This window comes from Oryctolagus cuniculus, chromosome 1 (assembly GCF_051225735.1).
Source record: "Oryctolagus cuniculus isolate XC-2025 breed Fujian yellow rabbit chromosome 1, ASM5122573v1, whole genome shotgun sequence".
NCBI lineage: Eukaryota > Metazoa > Chordata > Mammalia > Lagomorpha > Leporidae > Oryctolagus > Oryctolagus cuniculus.
This window is the reverse complement of record NC_142867.1, coordinates 19,779,243-19,807,229: the sequence shown is the minus strand read 5'-3', so window position 1 is coordinate 19,807,229 and position 27,987 is coordinate 19,779,243. Positions and strand designations below refer to the sequence as shown.

The window sequence follows — 27,987 nt, the reverse complement described above, 5'->3', positions numbered from 1 at the left end:
TTCTAAAACAAAACTAGCTTGAATTATAGTGTAAGCAGGAGCAGCAGCGACATTTCAGGTCGGATATGAGTCTGAGGAAGGTTGAGCTTTCCAACTTCACAGTGTCAGGTGCCACCCTACCTGAGCTGACTGTCCTCCATCCCTTCAAGGAGTTTGTTGTAAGTCAAGCAAAAACCATGAAAATACAGGACTGCACTTCCGGTTCTGAGCAGTGCTCCTTACCGCACAGGCCCCAGGTTTTCCAAATGTTAGACACTGTTTTAAATTCCAGTTTCTAAAACCCAAACTGAGTTCCGATGACAATTAAGAGTTTGCCACCTAACAAGATGTTTTTGTCCCTAACACCAGAAATATAAATATATATCCACATATGAGTAAAAAGTTATAGAATAAACTGAATCTTTATGTTGACATCATATTGTTACCCCATTTCCCCCAAAGGTAGCCTTAGGTTGTCTTAACTTTGGGATAGCACCCCCCACAGACCCCGTACTCCCTATTCAGTTCCCACCTTCTCTCCCTGCTGAGACATGCCAAGTTGTCAGCAAAAGTGAGTCACTCATTGGCATCCTGTCACGCGAACCCTGGACTACAGGGGGCTGAGCGGTAACGAGCCTCTGAGGCTGGGCTACGACACTCGCACGAATGCACCTCCCTTTGCCTTTAGAGAACTGAATCACACCCGGAGCCAAAAGCATACTAACAAACTCTGCTTATAGTTTTCCTTACAAACTGTTCCCCGCCGTCCCACCTCCTCCCAATTTTAGTTTGGCAATTCCCTAACCTAAAACGCTTCCTGTCTTCAGAGAAGACAAGATGGGGAAGCAAGCACAAGAGGAGGAGAGAGCAGTAAAGGCAGCTGTCTGTCTTCTGAAACACCAGCGACTCAGACCTGTTCCACACCGCTCTCAGAGCGCGTTTCTCCCTTCCGAAAGGCAAACACAACTAACACCATCAGAAATCTCCAGGAACTGCTCTTGTGGCTGCTATTTCACTAAATAAAAGTTTAAAATGCAACATAAAAATCTGTTATTGAGAATTATTTAGTCCACGTTTTTTCAACAGGATGTCATCAGCATCAACTCTCAAGTGCAAATCACTTTTTCCTTTTGCTTCACTCATTTACCTACTCCCAAACAGACTCTCTCTCCCTGTCGGGAAGGAAGCGGAAAACAAATGCTCTGTCAGATGACCAGACATTTACCTGCAGCTCCATCAGCTGTCACACTCCACCTGGTGGCAGGAGCTGCCTGAACCAGTGAAGGGGAGGACACCATGCAAACATTTGGAAGAATCCTTTCCAGGTGCCCTTGGGCAAAAATAAGATGCTCTTCTCTTGCCCTACACAGCATATGTCTAACAATGTCCCACCAAAGTTTTTCCGCTAATAGCAGGTCAATATCTAATAAAGATTAACATAAGGGTATGTCAATTCTTGGAACGGGAGACCTACATGTGGAGCAATCTGCTTGTAGCTATTCTCTCCACAATAAGTTAAATGTCAGCCCAAGCCTTTAGACAGGTAACAAGGCACGTACGGCAGCTACAAGATTCTCCATCACACATTCCCACTAACGTTTCTTACCTCTTTCCCCTATGGGTAAACCATGGAGTTTAATTAACACAGTTAACGGCAGCCTGCCACATTGCTTTTAGATATTTGCCAGTAACATAAACCCATGGGATACTCTAGAGACGGATTTCAACCAAAAATAAAAATAGATAAACAGAGCTCAAACAAAATTAAAACGAGTCTGGCTGCCCACACTTATTTTCACACATGAGGAAAAATAGCAGTTCTCTTAGAAGCCTCAAGCAGACGTATCTTTAGAACACAATGTTAAAAATATGCCCCCCACCCTTCCCCTACCTGTTTCTCACTCAAAGCTGTGATTTTGGCTTGGAGTTCATGAAGCTGTTTCTTTAAGTCAGCATTCTGATTGGAAAGAAAAAATATCTGTGAGAGAGATATTTCATTTGTTAACAGAATAGTAGCAATGAGACGATGACTACTGTATCACCAATGATGAAATAACCTTAAGCATTTAGCCAATCCAATGTGTCATGCCTTAAATTAAACTGCAGTCATAGTATCAGCACCTAACGCACAGATCCTAATCGCAGGCTCCTAGCACCAGAACAGGGACCGCTTCTTTGCAACTGTTTTAAGTTACAAGTTTTTATATTTTGGCACCTGTATTGTAAGAGTACTTTTCTACAAAAGTACTGTTATTTTTTATAGAAAGTTTCAGTTCATAGAAAATCTCAATCTCCACTGATCAGACAGAAGCAGGAAAACAGAGGTTGAAGCAGGCATGGCTGCAAGCACAGCGGCATTACAGAGCTTTTTCTCTGCTTGTCCACTCCCTTATTTAGCAAGGTAAAGTACATTTGTTATTTCAGCCTACATCTGAAAAGCTGTCAGTATGGCAATTGCCTCAACATTACATCATTCAAATTCACACACTGACGACCAGGGCATTTGCTCAGTTCTAAAATTCTAGGAATCAAAACAAGGATACTATTTTAGATGAGATACACTGAGCATGCTTGCCATTTACTTGAGTGGGAAAAAAATTAAAGTTTCAGATGCTGCAGGACAGCCCGCCAGCAGACTGACCACCACTCCAACGACAGGCTGATTTTTACTTGACTGATTCAGGGACAACTACTTCCATCTACCCTGTGTGGTCTTCAGGGGGTACTGAGGGCAGTCGGGGAGGGATGACACATCCCCCCGCCCTGCATTTGATGTTTATCTATTTGGACTTTTTTCTAAGAGTGTTTGATACAAGACTTCTCTAATGGAATCACCCATGAAGCCCCCTCAGATGCTCTGGGTTAAGACTGTTTTGTTACATGATCACGAACAATATCAGAATCACTAGTTTATGACATCACAGCTGCTAATAATGTAGATTACAACATTAAATATGAAAGGATCTATTAATCTAATGTATTACCTCTTGGTTCCGTAAATCCAATTTAAAGTTATAAATATATCAAGAAAAAAATAAAAATGAGGAAATTTCTAATTAACTAGGGGCTATCAATGCCAACTCTCAGAATCAACAGATTGTTAAAACTGAATAGTTAACTGAATCCAAGAGTTACCTGAATCTTAAAATTGTGAAGTGGAATATTACTTTCCACTTCCAAAGTCAATACCTCAGCACCATTCTTCTATCCAAGAATGTGCTGCACTTTACACTGAGGCACACACGGTCTGTGTCAGTTTAACAACCCATATACATACAGATGTACCTGATACACTGCATACTTAGGACTCACTATCTAACGGCTGCAAAAAAGACACCGTGCTTGAATAATAAACATAATCATCAAAGATGAGATAACTTTTCAGGAAGCTTTATCGTCAGGAATAAAGAACAAAATGCTTAACTTAAAAATTCCTGAGAATTTAAAGAGAAGTTAACGTTTTCTAGACTACTACATATGTTACCTTTCAAATCCTCTTTAAGAGTTCTTTCAAAAATAAAATCTTCTAAAATGCTTATTTCAACTTATCTAAAATTCTTATCCCAAACATAGTGACATTTGGTATTCACTTGTTCTGTACCATAAAGAACAAGTAAATAAGAATAGTTTGGGCCCACTTATAATAATTCCGAGCCACCTATGATTTTGAGCAAGTGGGTTTCTGGAAATGGAATTTGAGCTACAAGAAAAGTATTAACTCTCAATTTTCCCCCCAAATTCTCAAAGCAATTAACATAAAAGCAGAACAGAAGTAACAAAGATGAAATGATAGCTATACTGCAAAAAAAAGGGACTGGGCTTCCCTAAACCATGAAAGGACAAAGACCAACACACTCAAAGGACTTGCTGCTAGCGATGAAACAGACCTCTAAACTCTGCATTTCATTAGTTCATGGTCATTTTATTTTAAGCTACTTTTAATTTAAAAATTAAATGAATAACAATGGTACTTTACCTGTGGATCCTGCTTCATCTGAGCAACCAGTTTCTGGTAATAAAGAAAGAAAAAGAGCCATCAGTCTTACACATTAACTCTCTGTGGCTAATCAGGCTTAGCTCAAAAATCTAGAGTTCTGAGTCAATTTAGAAAAATGAGCAACACCACATTCAGAATAGGCCCAAGACTTCTGTGATTCACGAAAAAGACTAACAAAGCACTCCTCTTTGCAGAAACACAATCACCCTAACACCAGATATCGGAATTGAAAAAGTGTATGGTTTTGAAAACTGGAGCCAGGACGGGGAGAGAGGCTTCTGAAGGCAATTTCAGTACGCTGGGTCTCCAGACGCCACGCGGCCCTCCACAACGTCCTCACCCTCTGGGCCCAGGTGAGGCGCGGAAAAAAGCTGCTCCCACAGAAAACCGCCTTCTTGGTACAGAGCAGAGTACACATGTGACAGGCCTGTTTGTCTGCTTCTAACAACAGAGTCAGATGTGACTCTGCCAATGTCTTCCCCACGTTCAGCAGCGAGCGGGGATGTTCGGTGTTCAAGAGCAAGTGGCGGAACAACGCAAGACTCCACCTATCTGGCTCCTCTGGGAAAGGCAGCGCTTCTTCAGTACTGAATGGGGAAGGGCTCTACTAGGGAAAATAGAGGCCCAAACAAATGTTTTTAAAAGGACGATGAATGGCATTCAACCTAACTGATCTTCCAAAAACATCATGCCCAAAGGAAATCATGACCATGGACAGAAGCATTCAAAAGGAAACACTATCAGAAGGCTGATTCCTGAAAGTGATGGGAGGCAAGCTGCTCCTCAAGTAAATTTTTCATATAAGGAGAAAGTCTGTGACTCTCTCTAGGTGACAGGGTCTTCTAAACTGCTCCGTCATAAAACAAAATCTTCCCAAAATATATACCTTCTTAAACAAACAAACAAACAAAACTCAAGATTTTATTGCCACTTGGAAGCATGAGTTCATCAATTAATATAGCGTACTGCAAACAACACAATAAGGTTCTTACAATAAAAGGCTACGTTTTAAACAGTTTTTCTGTCTGCATTCCAGCTCTTCAATCTACTCCGTAATACCACGTAGTCAGCCAGCAAATCTTGCTACTGTTATGCTGCCTTCTTCTAACATCTCTGACCCCCACTTCAAATTTCCTGCTTTTGATCTGCTGTATGATATGCTCACGAGACTAATTTTAAGATGAGCGACTAGGTTGAGAAATATATAATCTTGAGTAAAATGTATGTATAATAAATGACATTTAATATTTATTCTAATTGGTCAAAAGTCTTTTTCCTTTTCCTTTTTAAATAAAAAGATTTATTTATTTGAAAGGTAGAGTTACAAAGAGAGAGGGAGACAGAGAGAGATCTTCCATCTGCTGGTTCATTCCCTAGAAACCTCAATGGCCAGAGTTGGGCCAGGCCAAAACCAGAAGCCAGAAGCTTCATCCAGGTCTCCCACAGGGGTAGAGGAGCCCAAGAACTTGGGCCATGTTCCATTGCTTTCCTCAGGCCATTAGCAGGGAGCTGGATCTGAAGTAGAGCAGCAAGGATATGAACCAGTGCCCATATGGGATGCCAGTACTGCAGGCAGTGATTTTACCCACTATGCCACAATGCCAGCCCCCAAAAGTCTTTGTTCCTGGTACTAAGACCCAACCTATCCACCTGAAGTTGCCAACCAACGACTTCCAAATATACTGGGTATAATATCACTATAGTTCACTTCATATTTGATTCTAGCAGCTGTATTATACCCTCATATTAACCTACAAAATGATAATAATATATATTCTAACAGTTCAATGGAATTGAAACATAAGGTTTCATACATGAACATTTTGACTAATGCTAGCCACATTCTTCAATGCAATGAAAAAAGCTCAATTCTTCTTTTTTACTTGGCTAAGAGACTTGTCTGCTAATATATATTAAAGTCATTTTTTGAAGCTGAAAAGTCTTCTTCCACAACATTGGAATTTAAAATATGACTGGTAACCACCTCACCCTGAGTCTCCACCTTTGGAGGAGATAAATAAGCCAACTTTTCTATCTGCCAGCAGTTAAACTCTATCTTAGTCAATCGGGACTGGACAAGCTGGGCAACTTCCTAGACTACCCAAACCCCTGGTGATTTCATGGTGACATTGAGTTATCAAAGTGAGGTTCCTGTCTACTGCAAGAATGCAGCAACTTTCCATGAAGATATACTTTACGCCAAGGGTAAGCAAACAGCAGCCCAATAAGCCTGATCCGGCTCACCACTTGTTTTTGTAAATAAATCTGTATGGAACACAGTCACAGTCATGCATTTATATATTGTCTATTCTGTCTGTATATCAGCAAAACCGAGTGGTTGTGAGAGACGACATCTCACCTGCAAAGTCTAAAATATTTTAGTATTCGGCCCTTTACAGAAAAAGCTGGCTAACCTCTGCTTCATATCTTTCTGTATCCACACGGAGTGAATCCTCCAAAGGTTCAAATACAACTTCACCACATTCACAGAAGAGCAAAGAAAGGCAGAAAAAAAGCTCATTCTCCCCAAAAAGGTGAGATGTTCACCACAGGCTAATATTAATGAATATCAACTATGTATATATTGTTACTTTATTAACCACCTCCCCATTCATAAAGAAAACATAAACGAAAACAAACTTCCACCACAGCCTTACCAGGTAGTTTCATAACATATAGTTGATCCAGCAAGCTCAATTTCAACCCTAATTTCATTTCCTACTGTAAAGGCACTAAAGGTTGCCTTTTGCCCTAATTCTAGTTAAATGTATGTTCTGGCTTTGGCCTCAGCCTAATAACCAAAGCACCTATGTAGATATCACTTCTGGCATCCTTGAACTTGTCATGATGAATGATGGTGTAGGTTACCTCATATCCAATAGCAATTTTATGAACAATGCATGTCATTTGGATTTAGTATTTTCTTTTCAAAAGTAAGAAATTATTTCAGATGTAAATGGAGATATAGTTATGCTATGTATGTTAAAATGTTAATTGACAAATAAAGGTTTATTATTATAAAAACAAAATGTGTAGTGATTAAGGATGAATATGAAAGTTATTAATTTTATGACTGAAAAATAGCTACTATACAGGAAAATAGATTGGCAGTTAATCTGAATATTAAGATAATGTTAAAAAAGAATTTTAGAAAGAATATTCCTTCCCTTCTCAGTCAACAAATATAATTTAAAAATTTTAATTAGCTGCTAAAACAGAATAAATTTTTTCATAATTATAATGTTTATAAAACTAACATACTTGAATTCAAAATATGAAACAAAATAATACCTAAGAACTTCATTTAATTTAGTAATTAAGTTCAATTTAGGTCATGAGTTTTTCAAGAAAGGCTTTTTGGGACTTGCTCATTTCTTGTGAGGAGGAAATAAAAGTAGAATGCTAACTTTCTTTTACTTTGAAAGAGAGAGGGGCCGGCGCTGTGGTGTAGCAGGTGGAGCCGCTGGCCTGCAGTGCCAGCATCCCATATGGGTGCCAGTTCGTGTTCTAGCTGCTCCACTTCCAATCCAGCTCTCTGCTATGGCCTGGGAAAGCAGTAGAAGATGGCCCAAGTCCTTGGGCCCCTGCACCCAAGCAGGAGACCTAGAAGAAGCTCCTGGCTCCTGGCTCCTGGCTTCAGATCAGTGCAGCTCTGGCTATTGCAGCTGATTGGGAAGTGAACCAGTGGATTGAAGATTTCTCTGCCTCTCCTTCTCTCTCTGTGTAACTCTTTCAAATAAATAAATATAAAAGAGAGAGAGAGAAAGAGACAAAGACAGAGAAAGATCATCCATCTGCTGCTTCATTTGCCAAATGACTACATGGCCAGGGATGGGTCAGGTCAAAAGCAGGAGCCCAGGGCGGCGCCGTGACATACTAGGTTAATCCTCCACCTGCGCACCGGCATCCCATATGGGCGCTGGGTTCTAGGCCTGGTTGCTCCTCTTCCAGTCCAGCTCTCTGCTGTGGCCTGGGAGTACAGTGGAGGATAGCCCAAGTGCTTGGGCCCTGCACCCACATGGGAGACCAGGAAGAAGCACCTGGTTCCTGGCTTCAGATCAGCGCAGATCCGACCATTGCGGCCATTTGGAGAGTGAACCAACAGAAGGAAGACCTTTTTCTCTGTCTCTGTCTCTCTCTCTCACTGTCTGTAACTCTGTCAAATAAATAAATAAATAAATCTTAAAAAAAAAAAAAAAAAACACAAGCCCAGAACTCAATTTACGTCCTTTTACATGAATGACAAGGAACAAGTACTTCAGTCATCTCCTGCTGCCTCCCAGGGTGTGCATGAACAGGAAGCTGGATTCAGAAGTGGAGCTGAGACTAGAACCCAGGTGCTCCAATATGGTATGTGGGTATCCCCAGTGCTGTCTTAACCACTACACCAAATGACTACCATCTCAGTATTTTTTGATAAGAAATATTCTTTCAATATTTAACATTACCATGCCAATACTTCTTGAGAAGAGGAAAAACTCCTTAAGTCACAAATAATATCATAAAATTTTTTTGACTGAAATTTCAGAGTGATTACTGCACTCCCAAAATCCATTCTATGATAATATCAACTTTGAAAAACTCATGAGTTTAACTTCTATTACTTGCCATTCAACCAAACCAGTGTTCGACACACCTCTACACTAAAATATTTTCATCCAGGAAAAAGACAAGATTGCTCTTTTTGAAAATTATATTTAAACTTCTCATCTCAGTATATTAGATTTTTTTTAAACTTTATTTATTTTATTTATTTGAGGGGCAGGCAGATCACAGAGAAAGTAAGCCAGAGAGAATTCTCATTCACTGGTTCACTCCCAGATCCTGCAATGGCCAGGTCTGGGCCAGGTTGAAGCTGGGAGCCAGGAACTCAATCAAGGCCTCCGACATGGGTAATAGAGACCCAAGTACTTGATCCATCACCTGTTCCCCTCACTGTCCACATTAGTAAGAAGCTGGAATTAGAACTGGAACCAAGACACAAACCTGGGGACTCTAGATATGGGATGCGATGTCTTAAGCATTAGGCCTAACACCTAGCCTGACAGGATTCATTCTTCCTTCCCTCCTTCCTTTCTTCCTTCCTCCCTCCCTCCTCCCTTCCTCCCTCCCTCTCTCTTTCTCTTTCTCTCTCTCTCTCTCTCTCTCCCCCTCCCTCCCTCCCCCCTCCTTCCTTTCTTTTAAGATTTCTTTATTTGTTTGAAAGTCAGAGTTATAGACAGAGAGGTCTTCCATCCTGATTCACTTCCCAGATGGCCACAATGGCTGGGACTGGGCCAGGCCAAAGCCAGGAGCTTCTTCTAGGTCTCCATATGGGTAGCAGGGGCACAAGCACTTGGGCTACCTTCCACTGTTTTGCCCAAGCCATTAGCAGGGAGCTGGATCAAAAGTGGAACAGCCGGGGGATGGTGCTGTGGCGCAGTGGGTTAAAGCCATGGCCTTCAGCGCCGGCATCCCATATGGGCACTGGTTCAAGTCCCGGCTGCTTCACTTCCAATCCAGCTCTCTGCTATGGCCTGGGAAAGCAGAAGATGGCCCAAGTCCTTGGGCTCCTGCACCTGCATAGGAGAAGCTCCTGGCTCCTGGCTGTGGATCGGCTCAGCTCTGGCCGTTGCAGTCATCTGGGGAATGAACCAGTGGATGGTAATCCTCTCTGTCTCTACCTCTCTCTGTAACTCTCTCAAATAAATAAAATAAATAAATAAATAAATAAATAAATAAATCAAGAAAGAAAGAAAGAAAGAAAGGAAGGAAGGAAGGAAGGAAGGAAGGAAAAGGAAAAGGAAAAGGAAAAGGAAAAGGAAAAGGAAAAGGAAAGAAAGTAGAGGAGCTGGGACAGGAACCAGCATCCATATGGGATGCCAGCACTATAGGGGGAAGGTTTACTGCTATCCCACAATGCCAGCTCCATGGATTCTTTTTGTGAACAAATTTTTTGGGGGGGGGGGGGCAGCACTGTGACACAGCGAGTTAAAGCCCTGGCCTGAAGCACTGGCATCCCATATGGGCGCCGGTTCTAGTCCCAGCTGCTCCTCTTCCCATCGAGCTCTCTGCTATGGCCTGGGAAAGCAGTAGAAGGTGGCCCAAGATTTACTTTATTTATTTGAAAGACAGAGTTACAGAGAGAGGTAGAGACAGAGAGAGAGGTCTTCCATCCGCTGGTTCACTCCCCAATCAGCTGCAACGGCCGGAGCTGCACTGATCCGAAGCCAAGAGCCAGGAGCTTCTTCTGGTCTCCCATATGGGTATAGGGGCTAACGGACTCAGGCCATCTTCTGCTTTCCCAGGCCATAGCAGAGAGCTGGACTGGAAGGGAGGAGCAGCCAAGACTAGAACCGGCGCCCATATGGGATGCTGGTGCTTCAGGCCAGGGCGTTAACCCACTGCACCTCAGCGCCAGTCCCATGAACAAATTTATTCTTTTCAATTAGAATCAGAAGACAGGCCAAATAAAATCTGATATGTATAAATTATTAGACACTAAAATAAGCCCACCTTTCCACCAAACTCTGCTGCTGAACATAAGTTAACAAGATCCAAAGCAACAGCAGGGATTTCTGAAAATACAGAAAATTTAATGTAAAAATTATATAACCTAGAGGTTAAGATGGCTATCTCCTTTACCACAGTGCCTGGGTTCACTGCTGGCCTCAGCTCCTGACTCTGGCCTCCTGTTAATGCAGACAGGGAGCCAGTGTTGATGACTCAAGCGACTGCATTCTTGCCACCCACACAGCTGAGACCTGGATGTACAAAGCCTCCTCCTTTCAGCCATGTTCCACCAATGGCTGCTGTGGATTTTTAGGGGGTGAATCAGTAAATGAGAGCTCGTGGTCTCTGATCTCTGCTTCCCAAATTGAAAAAAAAGTTAATGGAAAAATAGTATTAGAAGTAAATTTCTTATCCTCCGCCTGCAGCGCCAGCACCCCGGAGTCTAGTCCCGATTTGGGCGCCAGATTCTGTCCCAGTTGCTCCTCTTCCAGGCCAGATCTCTGCTGTGGCCCGGGAGGGCAGTGGAGGATGGCCCAAGTCCTTGGGCCCTGCACCCGCATGGGAGACCAGGAGAAGCACCTGGCTCCTGGCTTTGGATCAGCGCAGTGCGCCGGCCACAGCGCACTGGCCACAGCGGCCATTGGGGAAGACCTTTCTCTCTGTCTCTCTCTCTCACTGTCCACTCTGCCTGTCAAAAAAAAAAAAAAGGCAAATTTCTTGAAAACAAACTTAGCAGGCATGTGGGCATGCACAGTGATTAAGACATTACCTAGGCCGGCGCCGCGGCTCACTAGGCTAATCCTCTGCCTGTGGCGCCGGCACCCCGGGTTCTAGTACCAGTTTAGGCACCAGATTCTGTCCCTGTTGCTCCTCTTCCAGTCCAGCTCTCTGCTGTGGCCCAGGAGGGCAGTGGAGGATGGCCCAAGTGCTTGGGCCCTGCACCCGCATGGGAGACCAGGAGAAGCACCTGGCTCCTGGCTTTGGATTGGCGCAGCGCCAGCCATAGCGGCCATTTTGGGGGTGAACCAACGGAAGGAAGACCTTTCTCTCTCTGTCTAACTCTGCCTGTCCAAAAAAAAAAAAAAAGGACACTGCCTAGGACACCCCTGCTCCATATCAGAGCACCTGGGTTTGAGACCCAGCTCCACTTTTTTTTTTTTTGACAGGCAGAGTGGACAGTGAGAGAGACAGAGAGAAAGGTCTTCCTTTTCCGTTGGTTCACCCCACAATGGCCGCTGTGGCTGGCGCACTGCAGCCGGCACACCGCGCTTATCCGAAGCCAGGAGCCAGGTGCTTCTCCTGGTCTCCCATACGGGTGCAGGGTCCAAAGACTTGGGCCATCCTCCACTGCACTCTCGGGCCACAGCAGACAGCTGGACTGGAAGAGGAGCAACCGGGACAGAATCTGGCACCCCGACTGGGACTAGAACCCAGGGTGCCAGTGCCACAGGTAGAGGATTACCCTATTGAGCCACGGCGCCGGCCCCCAGCTCTACTTCTGATCCCAGCTTTCTGCTAACGTGCACCCCTGGGAGCCAGCAGTTGATGGCACAAGTACAGGGGTCTCTGCCACCTACATGGAAACCCAGACTGAGTTCAGCTTTGGCCTGGAGCAGCCCTGGCTATTCCAACCATCTAGGTAATAAACTGTTGGATAGGAGATGCCTTTCTCTTTCTCTCTCTCTCTGCCTATCAAATAAATAAGATAATAGTTTTTAAAATATGTAAGTGTCTTTGAGGCTTTCCTGTAAGTTTTTATCTACACTGATTTTGGACAATGTGTAAATCTAGTAGTTATCAAAATCCAAGATATTTGCCCATTAACTGTAGAAATGAATTTTACATTAGACTATTCAGATAAAACAAGGCAAACTAGACCCAAGAACAACCACCTTTAGTTATAATTTACTTTTCATTTTATTTGAAAAGGAGAGAGAACTCAAACCGGGCTCCCATGTGAGTGGCAGGGACCCAGTTACCTGATCCGTCACCCGCTGCCTTCCAGGGTGTGCATCAGCAGGAAGCTGGACCAGAGCAGAACAGGGACTTCAACTCAGGAACTCTGAGATCAGGACATCCCAAGCTGCAACTTCCCCACTGTACCAAAAGCCTTAACACCTTCCAAAAAAACCCCGTGTTTATTTATTTGAGAGGTAGTGTTACAGACAGAGAGGGAGAGAGACAGAAAGGTCTTCCATCCACTGGTTCACTTCTCAATTCTGCAATGGCAGAGCTGAGCCAATATGAAGCCAGGAGCCAGGAGCTTCTTCCGGGTCTCCCACACAGGTGCAGGGGCCCAAGGACTTGGGCCATCTTCTACTGCTATCCCAGGTGCATGAGCAGAGAGCTGGATCAGAAGAGGAGCAGCTGGGACACAAACCAGTGCCCACATGGGATGCCAGCACAGCAGATGGAGGCTTAACATATTGAGTCACAGTGCCAGTCCCTAATAAACACCTTTAAAAGTAGTTCCCAGAGCAGGTGTTTAGCCTAGCATTAATATTTTTTTAAGATTTTATTTACTTATTTGAGAGGTAGAGTTATAGACAGTGAGTGGAAGGGACAGAGGGAAAGGTCTTCCATCCGCTGATTGACTCCCCAGATGGCCACATTGGCCAGAGCCAAGCTGATCCAAAGCCAGGAGCCAGAAGCTTCCTCCAGGTCTCCCACATGGGTGCAGGGGCCCAAGCACTTGGGCCATCTTCTACTGCTTTCCCAGGCCTTAGCAGAGAGCTGGACTGGAAGAGGAGCAGCCAGGACTAGAACCGGTGCCCACATGGGATGCCGGTGCCACAGGTGGAGGATTAACCTACTGTGCCACAGCGCCAGCCCCAAGCCTAACACTTAAGACACCCGCATCCCATACTGAAGTACTTAGTTCTGGCTCCTGAGTCCTACCCACCTGCAATGGTAATAACTCAAGTAACTAGGTTCCTTCCATCCATGTGGGAGATCTAGATTGTATTCCTGGTTCCTGGCACCAGCCAACCCAGCCCTGACACTAACTCTCCCCTGCCTCAGTATATCTCAAAAACAAAAGTAAAACTTTAAAGCAACAGTTCCCTTCTCTCCACTCCCACACTGACAACTGATTCAAAACTAGTCAACTTATCATTATTTATCACTTTTGAGTACTAAGTACTTTATATGTATGAATAGCAGGCCCTGTGCCTAATGTCCAGCTAATATCTAAAAACCAGATCTAAAATATTATTTAACATAATAAATGTTATGATATTATTTAATATATTATTTAACATAATAAATGTTAACAATTGAGTTAGGGCAGTGTTTTGATTATGGTTAAATTTATTTTTATATATTGCTATATTAATATATATTTATTAATATTATAGAAACTAGAGATTATATTTATAATATATTTTATTTATATGTTTTATAGCTATATACTTAAGAGGTTATTGGTCTAGGTACTTGAGGCAAATTGTAAAAACTGTGAAGTTTGAAATTTAAACATCTATGAAGTCGATCAGACTTTCTTCACTAAAGATTGGAATTAAGGCGGGTGAGTCACCTAAGAGCACAAACCTCAGTGCACGTAACAGCTGACTTAAACACGCCCCTTTCCTTAACACACGTGGCTCTCCAAGGCCTCCAGCTGGACTAATCAAAACAAGTTTTTTTTCAATACTTTTGGGATATGAAAAAAAATTTTTCAGTTTTTTTCTGGAATGGAAGTCAGGAGTATTTATCAAAGTTCTTAAAACTAGTATCAAAAGGCAAATGACATGACTTTCGTATAACTGTCTTACAGACAATTAAAACTATGCTGAAAACCAGAGATGGGCCTGTTGACTAACCGTAGCCATTACTTAGTAACAAGATGTGGGAGAACCAATCACAACTTACCTGGTGAACCTGAATTTCCACTTTAAGAGCCTCCTGTAGAGTCTGCAACTCCATCCTCTACCTTCTCCACTTTCTATTAGGCCTGCTAATTTATAGGTTCTTCAGCCTCTGTTTAAAGTAACAAACTCCTCTTCTCACTGCAGCTGTAGAAATCATAATGTGTTTCAAGTCATTACATTAGAAATACAGAAAATATATGTTACATAAAATTTTAATAAAAAAATTGATTCTCTAACACAAAGCAAAAAATTCCCACATTTTTTTTTCCCAAAACAATTTGGTACCAAAATTTTCTGAGTTTTATCCTTTGTGTATTCCTCTACAGAATACTTCAAATATCTTAGAAATGAAAAGAACAACGTAAGGGTTATATTGGGTTAGGTAAACATCTAAGCACCCGACTGTGCTCTCCCTGAGTTATATACGACATACTGACCCACTATGCGCACTGTCCAGCGTTATATACCACATGCTGACCCACTACATGCTCTGCCCCGAGTTATATACCACATACTGACCCACTACGTGCTCTCCTGAGTTATATACCACATACAGACCCACTACGTGCTCTCCTGAGTTATATATCACATACTGACCCACTACGTGCTCTCCCTGAGTTATATACCACATGCTGACCCACTAGGTGCTCTCCTGAGTTATATACCACATGCTGACCCACTACGTGCTCTCCTGAGTTATATACCACATACTGACCCACTACGTGCTCTGCCCCGAGTTATATACCACATACTGACCCACTGTGTGCTCTGCCCCGAGTTATATACCACATGCTGACCCACTACGTGCTCTCCTGAGTTATATACCACATGCTGACCCACTGTGTGCTCTGCCCTGAGTTATATACCACATACTGACCCACTACGTGCTCTCCTGAGTTATATACCACATACAGACCCACTACGTGCTCTCCTGAGTTATATACCACATGCTGACCCACTACGTGCTCTCCTGAGTTATATACCACATACAGACCCACTACGTGCTCTCCCTGAGTTATATACCACATACTGACCCACTACGTGCTCTCCTGAGTTATATACCACATGCTGACCCACTACGTGCTCTCCCTGAGTTATATACCACATACTGACCCACTACATGCTCTCCTGAGTTATATACCACATACTGACCCACTGTGTGCTCTGCCCCGAGTTATATACCACATGCTGACCCACTACGTGCTCTCCTGAGTTATATACCACATGCTGACCCACTACGTGCTCTCCTGAGTTATATACCACATACTGACCCACTACGTGCTCTCCTGAGTTATATACCACATACTGACCCACTGTGTGCTCTCCTGAGTTATATACCACATACTGACCTACTGTGTGCTCTCCTGAGTTATATACCACATGCTGACCCACTACGTGCTCTCCTGAGTTATATACCACATACTGACCTACTACGTGCTCTCCTGAGTTATATACCACATACAGACCCACTACGTGCTCTCCCTGAGTTATATACCACATACTGACCCACTACATGCTCTCCTGAGTTATATACCACATGCTGACCCACTACATGCTCTCCTGAGTTATATACCACATACTGACCCACTACGTGCTCTCCTGAGTTATATACCACATACTGACCCACTACGAGCTCTCCTGAGTTATATACCACATACTGACCCACTACGTGCTCTCCTGAGTTATATACCACATACTGACCCACTACGTGCTCTCCTGAGTTATATACCACATGCTGACCCACTACGTGCTCTCCTGAGTTATATACCACATGCTGACCTACTACGTGCTCTCCTGAGTTATATACCACATGCTGACCCACTACATGCTCTCCTGAGTTATATACCACATGCTGACCCACTACGTGCTCTCCTGAGTTATATACCACATACTGACCCACTACGTGCTCTGCCCCGAGTTATATACCACATACTGACCCACTGTGTGCTCTGCCCCGAGTTATATACCACATGCTGACCCACTACGTGCTCTCCTGAGTTATATACCACATGCTGACCCACTACGTGCTCTCCTGAGTTATATACCACATGCTGACCCACTACGTGCTCTCCTGAGTTATATACCACATGCTGACCCACTACATGCTCTCCTGAGTTATATACCACATGCTGACCCACTACGTGCTCTCCTGAGTTATATACCACATACTGACCCACTACGTGCTCTGCCCCGAGTTATATACCACATACTGACCCACTGTGTGCTCTGCCCCGAGTTATATACCACATGCTGACCCACTACGTGCTCTCCTGAGTTATATACCACATGCTGACCCACTACGTGCTCTCCTGAGTTATATACCACATGCTGACCCACTACGTGCTCTCCCTGAGTTATATACCACATACTGACCCACTACGTGCTCTCCCTGAGTTATATACCACATACTGACCCACTACGTGCTCTCCTGAGTTATATACCACATACTGACCCACTACGTGCTCTCCTGAGTTATATACCACATGCTGACCCACTACGTGCTCTCCCTGAGTTATATACCACATACTGAGGCCAGTGAGCAAATCAAGCTCAGTTCTGCCAGAGGTGAGGGGCTGGTCAGGGAGACTGCAACACCCAGCATACGCTGTCCTTAGAAAGACACATAACACAGTCATACATCTTTTTAGTCGCACAGAGTGGACTGGAGAGTTCAGGGTCTCCCATGAGTTAAAGCATATGTGAGTACTTTCATTCAGATGGGCTCTTATTCTATTCACAAAATAAAGAAACTCGACCGGTGCCGTGGCTCACTAGGCTAATCCTCCACCTGCAGTGCCGGCACCCCGGGTTCTAGTCCCGGTCGGGGTGCTGGATTCTGTCCCGATTGCTCCTCTTCCAGTCCAGCTCTCTGCTGTGGCCCAGGGGTGCAGTGGAGATGGCCCAAGTCCTTGGGTCCTGCACCCGTGTGGGAGACCAGGAGAAGCACCTGGCTCCTGGCTTCGGATCGGCGCAGCACGCCGGCCATAGCAGCTATTTGAGGGGTGGACCAATGGAAGGAAGACCTTTTTTCTCTGTTTCTCTCTCACTGTCTAACTCTGCCTGTCAAAAAATAAAAAAATAAAGAAACTCAAAACAAGGAAATTCTGGTATAATTTACTAAAATTTAACAAATGAACACTTAACACAGATAAATGCAATGCAATTTAACTGTGCTATGCACAAAGTTACGACAGGGATATTAAAAATATATCTGTCATGCGTAACGTACGATGTGGTCTGGCAATGGAACATCATCTTTCTTTCAAACCTGCCAACGTGCCTCTTTTTTTTTTTTTTTTTGGACAGGCAGAGTTAGACAGTAAGAGAGAGAGACAGAAAGAAAGGTCTTCCTTCCATTGGTTCACCCCCCAAATGGCCACTATGGCCAGCGCTGGGCCAATCCAAAGCCAGGAAGAAGCCAGGTGCTTCCTCCTGGTCTCCCATGCAGGTGCAGGGCCCAAGTACATGGGCCATCCTCCACTGCCCTCCTGGGCCACAGCAGAGAGCTGGACTGGAAGAAGAGCAACCGGGACAGAATCTGGCACCCCTTCTGGGACTAGAACCCGGGGTGCCGGCGCCGCAGGTGGAGGATTAGCCTAGTGAGCCATGGCACCGGCCCAGCATGCCTCTTTTGACTGCACAGGGAACTGCCTATGGAGATACAATCAGAGGTCTAGATTCAGGAACCTGAATGTGACACCCATCCTAACTCTCCTATCCCCTCTGCTCAGCACTATTGCAATTTAAATTAACTCAATGGCTAATTTATCCTTTAACTTTTTTCCTCTATTTTTCTTGAGTGTGGTTTAAGACATGATTTTAGGAACTCTGCCAAAGCAAAAGTCTGTCTTTGCCTAAATAAATTTAAACTTTTCTTCAAATATCTTTTCTTCTTTGCCCCTATAAAACCTGTAGCTAGAGCAGCTGTACAGCTTTCACAACGATCGGAAACCCAGAACTGCTGCTCCTTAAACCAGCACGAGAACCATCATCTTCACCTTGCATAGCCATTACTGAATAAGTTTTCTACAAGTCCTTTGAAAACTGTTTTAACAGAGTTATAACAGAATAACCAACTGCAGAACATGTGAGTGCACTTTAAAAAGTTCTTGGAGAAATGAAATTTAAAACTAAGTTTATTTTGATGCAAAAAAAGTTGAAATCCACACAGTTTTTTAATAATATGCATTTTCCAGGAACTTTCTGAAGCATTCTTGTATCCTTATGAATAATGGCTTTTATTATATTTGTTTAATATTACTAGCCTTAAGACATCCATAGTTAACCTCTCCCCTAGGGCTTACATGCTATGTTATATAAAATCAAATATGTTAACCCAAAAGGGAACAAATTCTAAAAGTGAAAAATTCCTCCTAACTTACATTTGTGGTTTACTTTACAAAGATACTGCTAATCAAATAATTACATAAAGGCAGTATACTTAGGGGAGATAATTTGGAAAAGGAGACTTTTTTTTTTTTATTTGACAGATAGAGTTAGTGAGAGAGAGAGAGACAGAGGAAAAAGGTCTTCCTTCCGTTGGTTCACTCCCCAGATGGCTGCTACGGCCGGTGCACTGTGACAATCCAAAGCCAGGAGCCAGGTGCTTCCTCCTGGTCTCCCATGTGGGTGCAGAGGGCCAAGAACTTGGGCCATCCTCCACTGCCCTCCCGGGCTACAGCAGGGAGCTAGACCGGAAGAAGAGCAACCAGGACTAGAACCCCGCACCCATTTGGGATGCGGGCACTGCAGGCGGAGGATTAACCAAGTGAGCCACGGTGCCGGCCCTAAGGAGACATTTTTGATGAACAAATCTGGGTACTCTAGTTAATGATCTTTTAAAAACTGCTTTAAATTATAATAAACACGTAAATATAAGAAACATTACAGACTCGGACCAAGATTTTTGTTGTCATCAAACAATATTACATGTATAGCAATAGCAGATGTTAAAACTACAGAGGCACTTTAATTTTAAATTCTAAAATAACTTCTTTACTCAAATGTTGAGTTGTGCATTACAGTTGTTCTTGTAAACAGTACTTAGCTTTAATTCCTGCAAGTTTCTATCAGAAAATGTGTCCAAAGGTGATTCCTTAAAATTTTTGTCAAATCAAGAATCACCTTGAAATTGAAGGGCTATTTCCAAAACCAGAAAGGCCTTATTTTAGCCTACTAGTAGTACCTGTGACAGCAGAGCTCAACTCAATAAACTCTGGAAACAAAGGAGAAGTTAAAAACATGAAGAACATACAAATGTACAAAACAAAGTATTAATATAGTTCATACAAGTAGAGCTCTCACAAACTAATAACACAAATCTGTGAAAAGCAATTCATAGAAAAGAAAATAACAATAACCAACACACATGGAAAACTTCCATTTTCAACACACAAATGTAGATGTTAAAAAGATGAATTTTGTCTATCAAACTGATGAAGACCTGTAAAAGCAGTAATACTCTGAACGACCCAGGATTTGTGTAAGATGGCATGTTGGAATTTGCTGATGTTTTCTGAGTGGTAGGTTCCAAGAGTTAATTATTTTCTTCTTTTCGGGGTACTGATAGTTTCTAATTTTCCATGGAAAATATGTACTTTTTAAACAAGGAAAAACATACTGGGAAATGACAGATAAAGCATCATAAGATTTTTATACTGATCCCACAAAAAAGCTTACAAGAAAAAGGAAAAGTAGAGTTTAACCTGGAGATTCTAAATATCCAAGAGTGGCCTGCACGATAATAAGCCTGCAATTCAAGTTAATGAGGAGCTGACAGCTTTTACGTCCTCCATCAGGTCATTGTCTGCTTATTAGAGACACAGTAAGGCATGAAGTTTTATTTGGCAGGGACTCTAAACGCTAATTACTCATTTTATTTCAAAATAAAACTGAAGGGTTAAAAAAGGTAGTGATTACAGAAAAACTTATGAAGGCTTAGAAAATTCATCTGAAATCCTTCCTTAGAAAGGTCTCTTCCTGTGTATCAACTTTAGGAGACTGGTCTCCGCCTAAAGGAACAAATGTATATTATAATACATTTATAGTTTTCAAAAACAAGACAAACACATGTTGAGTCCTTTTAAAAACACTTTGGGATCTTAGACAATTCATGCACCCATAATCTGAACACTAGTCGGGGGTAGTTTATAGTATCAAAAGAAAGCATTATTTGCTAAATTTATAAATGATGACTTATTATTTTTGGCCAATTCTAAGAAATAATAAATAACAAATCAGTTGCTGCAAGGTGAATACAAACACTCCCAAGACAGTAATAGACATATTCTATGCAGACACAATGCCCTTCACCACTCTGCAGCTCCACATACTACCATGAGCAGGGGTGGGTACCCATGTAAATACCAGTGTCTGCAATCTGCGAAGCTGGAGATGTCACCCTACCCAGATGCCTACTGGCCTCTCATCCTCAAACAACAAAAACAAAACATAAACCAAATACATGAACAAATAAACCCTCCAACAAACCAAACAGACACAAAATCAAATCTCACTGTAGAAGGTAGCTGTGATATCTAGAAAAAATATTCATCATCCCAAAAAACAAAAACAAAAAGAACAAATCCTACTTACTCACTGTGTGACTAACTACTCTCATACTAAGGGTACGTTTGCTTGTAAACCAGAAAAATGGGAACAAAATCCCCTACTTGGTAAGATTATTATGCAAGGTAAACTTAAATGAAAAGCCCTTTGAAAACTATGAAGCTTCCTGCTATCCTCAACACACTGAATTCTTTTCTTCATACTCACAACCGTTTTTATAAAACTTGACATAGCATACTTGTGGAAGATTGTAGGCATTTCAATTCTTGAATTCTCCATGAAGAGTCTGATTTTCTGAGAAGAGTTCTGCTTAGAGGTACATGACCTCTAGATACTTGGTTATGACCCCAGCAACTTGCAGGAAAGCCAGAACTCTGGTTTTACCACTAAGAAATATTTTCCCCTGTTACTGAATTGACATAAATCTTTGTTCAATCAAAACTGGACTTCCCCATCAACAGTTATTTTAACTAACAGTAAGTCATGACACAGTATGCCCCCAGGAGTCCCTAACCAGGGTCATTTTGTGTTCTCTGTACCAGGTATTTGTTTGGTGTAAAATTCCTCTGCTTTTTATCTATATTCTCAGACATAGTGTTTCAAGTAGGCTTAATTTTTTAAAATGGGAAACAGTAGAAAGTCTTGACAGCTCTATGTATCCTAACTTCATATCCTAGGCACCTAATATTCAAATATCAAGTTTTAATTTGTGCAAAACACTCATTTCTTAGTATATGTATAATAGGCTGGGAGATAATATCTTTATTAACTCAATTATTAGTGCTAAAAAGTATCATGGGTGCTAAAACTAAAGGTCTTTTAATAGTATTTACTGAAAGCATTAATATTTATTAACACGAATCAATAAAAAAGTGAGAAAAGAATTTAAAACATTTGCTTTCTTATCATTTAGCAAAAAATTGTCAACATGTTTTAATCTATTTTCATGGTGGTAGTTCCTTGGGGACCCCTACACACCCTGGTCAACAGCAATTGCTACTGGCACAGGAAGTCTGGTAACCCTGATGTCAGAGGCCGCCCTTAGAATCCAGCAAGGTTATCTGCGGGCAGCCACAGACAAAAATCACCTTAGTCAGTTGCTTCCAAACTATTAAATTCAATAGTTAACTGTTTCCTATTAAATGATAGTTCCTAATTATTATGTTTTGGGGGGGCAGGAGGGGAACAGGTCCTCATTTTACAACACAGGGATAGCTGACGGTCACAGCCCCTGCACCTGAGGGCTCCTATGGCATGGCTTTCCCTTCCGTGCTGCCAGCTCCTCAGGTCCGCAGCAGTGCCCTGCACTCTGCCTGCCAGCCTGTCCCAGCGTCCACCTGCAGCTGCCCACTTCCTGTGGCCCAGCCTGGCTGCACACTCACATTCTTGGGTCTCCCATCTTTCCTTACAGAACTGAAGCATGTCTACTGAAATCATCTCAACCATACAAAATAACAGGAGCACTGACAAAAACTTGAATTCACAAAAATTCAAAATGAAATAAGTTAGAGAGCAGTGTATAAAAGCATAACGACGATGAGGTTAAGATTTTAGAATTGGCTGCCATATTTACCAGAATGCTATTTGAAAAGGATGGACGGACGGACTGACGGATGGACGGAAGGAAGGAAGGAAGGAGGGAAGGAAGGAAGGAAGGAAGGAAGGGAGGGAGGAAGGAGGGAGGGAGGGAGGAAGGAAGGAGGAAGGAGGAAAGAGGAAGGGAGGGAGGGAGGAAGGAAGGAGGGAAGGAGGAAGGGAGGAAGGGAGGAAGGGAGGAAGGGAGGGAGGGAGGGAGGGAGGGAGGGAGGGAGGAAGGAAGGAGGGAAGGGAGGGAGGGAGGGAGGGAGCTAGCTGTCCACACAAGCCTGCTCAGATCTTAAAATTATATACCACACAAAGAATAACATAAGAGGGTGGTAGTCTCAACATAACCCATAAATACTTAATGAAAGTAGAAATTATGGAAGATAGGTTCAGATCAATATAAAGAAAAACTAAGTATAAAGAAAAACTAAGCGTTAGAGCTGTACAAAAAAGGAATGGGTTACCTTATGAGGTAGTGGGCTCCCTGTCATTAGAAGTATTCAAGAGTGCTGCATATCATATCCCCCTCTCGGAGATTCACAATGCACATTAGCATATTAAAGGTTCTGAGAAGTCCTGCAGTAAAGAAACCTGTTTAACTTTTTAATGCAGCATTTCCCAAATTATTTGACCACAGAACACCTTCCCACCCCCCACCCCCACCTCGATAAAATTTATTCAGTTTCTGTGGAACTACAGTTCCTCAGAACACATTACAGAAAACCAGGAGTATATTTTTTTAATATAGTATCCAGTGTGTGCCTGAATCACAATCTGTCAGGGATGCTGGAGATATGCCACAAGGGTAGAAGGCTGGAAGGGAAGGTCCTTAAGTTCCCTTCTCTAAGTCTCTGTGCCTCTATTGCATCTCAAAGCAGAGGTTACAGGATTCTCATTATTTATTTTAAAGGTTCCATGAGGGAAAGACAAGTAGAATGAAAAGGTACTAAAAGGCAAGGTTAACTGGTTCAAGTGCCCCCTTTCCTGCTCAGAGCCCAATCCCTAAAACATATGAGACATACCTCAAGGCCCATAAATGACCAAAAAGAAGTCTTAACAAAATATCTACTGTATCTAACCCACCCACTAAGTTAATTACTATTTGAGAGAGAGGATTAAAAAAACAGTAGCACCCTTGCAGTAAGGGACTGCCCTATTCCAGCTATCTTGTTTTGCTTTTTTTTCATAACATACACTCCCCAAATAAAGTTAATATTTATTTGATGCTTAATCACTAGACTGCCTTGTGCAATCTGTGATCTTGAATTAGACATTCAAAGAAATGATTAAGTGTGATGATTTATAAGCTGTTAAAAATCTATGAAATACTGGGAAAAACTGTATTTGTATATATGCCCTCATACGTCACGTCTCTCTCTCTTAGTTTTTCCTCTGTAAGAATTATATAGAACATCACACGCTAAAAACAGTGTCAGACATGAAGCCAATCCAATATTAAGAATATAACTGCTTCTGAATCCCAAATTTCAAATTCAAAGTCCCCATAGTTATTATCCTAGCAATTTCACACATACACTAAGGCCATCATATTTAACAGCATACTAAGTAATATAAAACACAATGGGAATCTTCACTTTTGAATTTCCTGACTTTTGAATTCTCAACCCTAACCACTGCATTAAGAACATTTTTGGCAAGGGGTACCTTCATATTTTAACAGGTTATCAAATGAGGAACATGCAAGCCTAGCAGTATTATTAGAGAAACAAATGCATTTGATATGGCTAGGTGAAACTAGACAAAAATTCACTTTCACTTCAGTGTAAACATCAAGGCCTCATTTCTGCAAGAAAGCTTTTTCGCAAAAGGAAAAAAAAAAAGCACTAAATATTTGAATTATTATCCAGCATTAGGCACTCTATGCCTGCCTAGTAAAGACACTTACCAATTTTGGGGAAAGTGGCTCTCCAGCTCTCTATCCCCCTGTAACAGAAGAAGGGGGAAATGAAATTAGACTACAAATACAGGTTTAGGAGATGGCATCAAAAGTTGGCGACTTAAAAATTTCTACCTGACTTTAGCGGAAAGCAACATATACAAGTCTCCAAAATTTTAAAACCCAAAGGGAGGGGGAGGAAGGGAAGAAACAGGTAGTAGTTTTTACAGCAAAGAAAGAACTCAAGCTCATTAACTCTCCTCTTTACCATGGGTTTTCAAGACAAGGAAAAGTTTCCCTTTCTTAAGACACAGAAAGAAAACAAATGCAACTCATCTCAATAACATACAAGTACACCCTCCTCCGCAACAATGACCTTCACTATTTCTTGTTCTATATTAACAAATCAAAACCTCATCAGTCTTTAGTTTGGGCCACTTAAAAGACCTTCTTTCAAGTAATCTTGAAATAGATTTGCCTTACATTAGTCTTTAAAATTCAGAGCACGATATAATATATGAAATACAACTATACACGTAAATAAACAATGTACAGTCAGAATTTTAATTAGATTCTTCATTCACTTTCTGACATGTGTCTCACCACTTTAAACTGTAAATCACACAGACAAGAGTGATTCTTTTCCTATGCCACATTTCTGACCAGTGATAAACCCACAAAGAAAATCAAGGTTTTGATACCCTCATACAATATTAGAAAATAAAAATTAATCAGGGGCCAGCGCTCTGGCGCAGTAGGTTAATCCTCCGCCTGCAGTGCCAGCATTCCATATGGGTGCCAGTTCTAGTCCCAGCTGCTCCTCTTCCAATCCAGCTCTTTGCTATCACCTGGGAAAGCAGTAGAAGATGGCCCAAGTGCTTGGGCCTCTGCACCCACGTGGGAGACCTGGAGGAAACTCCTGGCTCCTGGCTTCGGATCAGCGGAGCTCCAGCAGTTGTGGCCATTTGGGGAGTGAACCAACAAAAGGAAGACCTTTGTCTCTTCCTCTCACTGTCTGTAACTCTACCTCTCAAATAAATAAAATCTTGAGAAAAAAATTAATTTGCCCCTAACATTTCATATGAAATTACTTAAACTCCACGTGCCATGGCTCTTTCCTCTCATGCTGTAAACACTATAGGATGTTACTCCCATAGGGTCTCATCTCTTTAGGGGATACAACAGATCTTTATGTCACTCCGATTATAATCTTTGTTTAATCATGGACAGTCAGGCCACACATACAGTAACATTATTTAAAAGGTCCCCAATTCATACAGCTAAAAGAAATTCAATTTGCTGTTCTATCCTGCCTCTTTAGCAGGAGTCCCTTTTAAAATTCTCAAGCCCACCTAAATGATAATTCTAATCACCTAGATTAGAATGACCTCAAACCAAAAGAAAAATCATGAGAAAATGTGCAATGCAGTTAGGTCAAAAGTGGATTCTTAAGACTACAGATACCTACAGGACCCTGCACCAACTCAAAAGACCCGCAAAACAGGACCAGGCACACAGTAAATGTTCAGTGAGTGTTAAACCAATGCACTGACTGGACTGGACAGACATGTAAACTCTCTGTTACAGGTTTATCTTCCCTACTACCTTTTTTTTGTTATCTAGGGATAATTTCTTAAGCATTGATCTCCCACAGCATTATTCCTTAAATGAATAATTTTCTAAAACTGTTTTTATCCAAACTGTTGATTAGGAATTAAAATACTGCCCGTTTAAAATACAGTAAAAGGAAAACAACTGATAAATTAAACTATAATTAAGACCTTTTCTTCATCCTAAAAAAAAAAATACCACTGAGAATGTGGAAAAGCAAGCCACAAAATCTGAGATGACAATTAATATATACATATATATATATGTATATATATGTAAAAACAAATGCTTATATCCAGAACCTATAAAATAGTTTGAAACAAAGTGATCAGGATGGAACTGGGATTTTTACCTTCTACTTTTAAGGCATATGAGAAAATAAAATCACATGAACTCCTATTAAGTCATATTCATCAAAAAAGGCAGCACTGGGTATGCATACCATATCCCAGGGCATTTCCTCCAAAAATCAGTAGCAGAGTCAATCTTAGATTGAAAGAATTTTACCAAGAGATCATGAAAACATGACCTCTTGGAACTGCTCTTAAAACTGCCTGTAAGGACTGCAGAAACCACACAGGAACCCGAATCCCAAGAAGTTAAATGACTCCCTCAAAGGTCACCAGGCCAGTAGGCAGAGACCTCAGAGGACAGCTTGCAGACCCTGAGATTCCTCTGCCAGCCTTCACTTTGTCTTACCCAGTGTCAGTACCCAGTACTCTTCTTTTAGAAGAGTACATAAACTACAGAAACATTGGAGAAATATGTTTTCAAAAATCTGTGTATAAAGTTTAAAACAAAAACGCATTCAAATAAGCTATCTAGGGCAGATTTGAAAACCTAGAATCCTTTAAGTCCAGGGGACCTCCATGAGGGTGCTTCACAAAGTGGCCAACCCGAGGACACCAGATGCTAAAATTTGTACGTTTGAGCACAGCCACAGTTTGCACAGAGGTTGACACCCAAAAAGAGTAAATCTTTTTTAGAAAAGTGATTCTGAAACTGTGCATCAGAGCTGCCAGTGGGCTTCTTCTGAAGGGATTACTGACTAGCACTGGAAATTGATAAAGAAAAGTGAATATTTTATTCCTATAATTTAATGAGGCTGAGCAGCAGAATTATATATCAAATTTTACTTTTTATACTACTCAAATGCAGAAAGTATTTAACGCAAGCATGATTTCCTCATGTTAAACTGATTGAAAGCCCACTTATTTTGTTTTTCGTATACATTTCACATTTATAACCAAGGCAGCTCAAAATTTTAACCATATTTGCTTAATTTTTTCAATACAGATTTGTTACTGAAAAATACTTTCAAAACACATAAGTTAGAATAAATTAAAGCGGGTTGGTTTTCAAAAGAGATGGTATTATCTTGCTAACATAATGTCACACAATTTCTGGCAAACTACAATTATTCACCTCACAGGCAGTTGCTTTAATCAGAGCTGGTAAAGAATCAAACCATTCAGATTTCTGATATGGTTGTAAAATTCAAAATATTTTAAGTAAATAAAAGATGGTCAATAACTACCTAAGTTCCTGTTGTAAAACACCTAAGACCTTTGCATATAAAGAATCTATATTAAACAATAAAGTTTTGCAGAGAAAAAGTTTAACACAAGATCATGTTTTAGATTCGGCTAAAATTTAATTCACCCTACTACAAATTTCAACTATCACGTTTATAGCCTGTGCTCAATCATAAATTTTGATAAGGGACTAGAATAGCACAGATAATTGTCATTCAAAGACAGTTTAAAATGTCACCTTACCCAGAAGATTCTATCTCTCCTCTTCCGTACTACACCAAGCTGACAGCAGTCCAGTAACGAAGGTTTCTATATGATAAGTTTTACTGGTTTTCATCTGCCCTTCCTAACTTCCACGTAAGGAATCAGTCCTTTAGGCCTCAACATCACAACCATCACCCGTCTTGTCTGCATCCCTTTTACCCTCTCAGGGTCATCCATCTAGCAATTCTCTGT

The 27,987-nt window shown here is 41.7% G+C and overlaps 1 protein-coding gene across 32 annotated transcripts in view; it reads right to left on the bottom strand.

The window, feature by feature from the left end:
- The window catches only part of PHF21A (PHD finger protein 21A), a 221,043-nt gene that overhangs the window by 164,591 nt on the left and 28,465 nt on the right, over positions 1 to 27,987 (bottom strand). For 21 of the 32 annotated variants that reach the window (XM_070071174.2, XM_070071251.2, XM_070071243.2 and 18 more), the window contains 5 exons: positions 24,395 to 24,432; positions 22,953 to 23,064; positions 14,339 to 14,481; positions 3,956 to 3,988; positions 1,871 to 1,936 (listed from right to left, as the gene is read on the bottom strand). In XM_070071174.2, coding sequence (XP_069927275.1) covers positions 1,871 to 1,936; positions 3,956 to 3,988; positions 14,339 to 14,392 — 153 coding nt within the window. In that variant the 5' untranslated portion in view covers positions 14,393 to 14,481; positions 22,953 to 23,064; positions 24,395 to 24,432. Of the gene's footprint in view, positions 1 to 1,870; positions 1,937 to 3,955; positions 3,989 to 14,338; positions 14,482 to 16,864; positions 16,943 to 22,952; positions 23,080 to 24,394; positions 24,433 to 27,987 lie in introns of those variants that run through there. The other 11 variants (XM_070071233.2, XM_070071257.2, XM_089327364.1 and 8 more) reach the window with 5 other exon arrangements.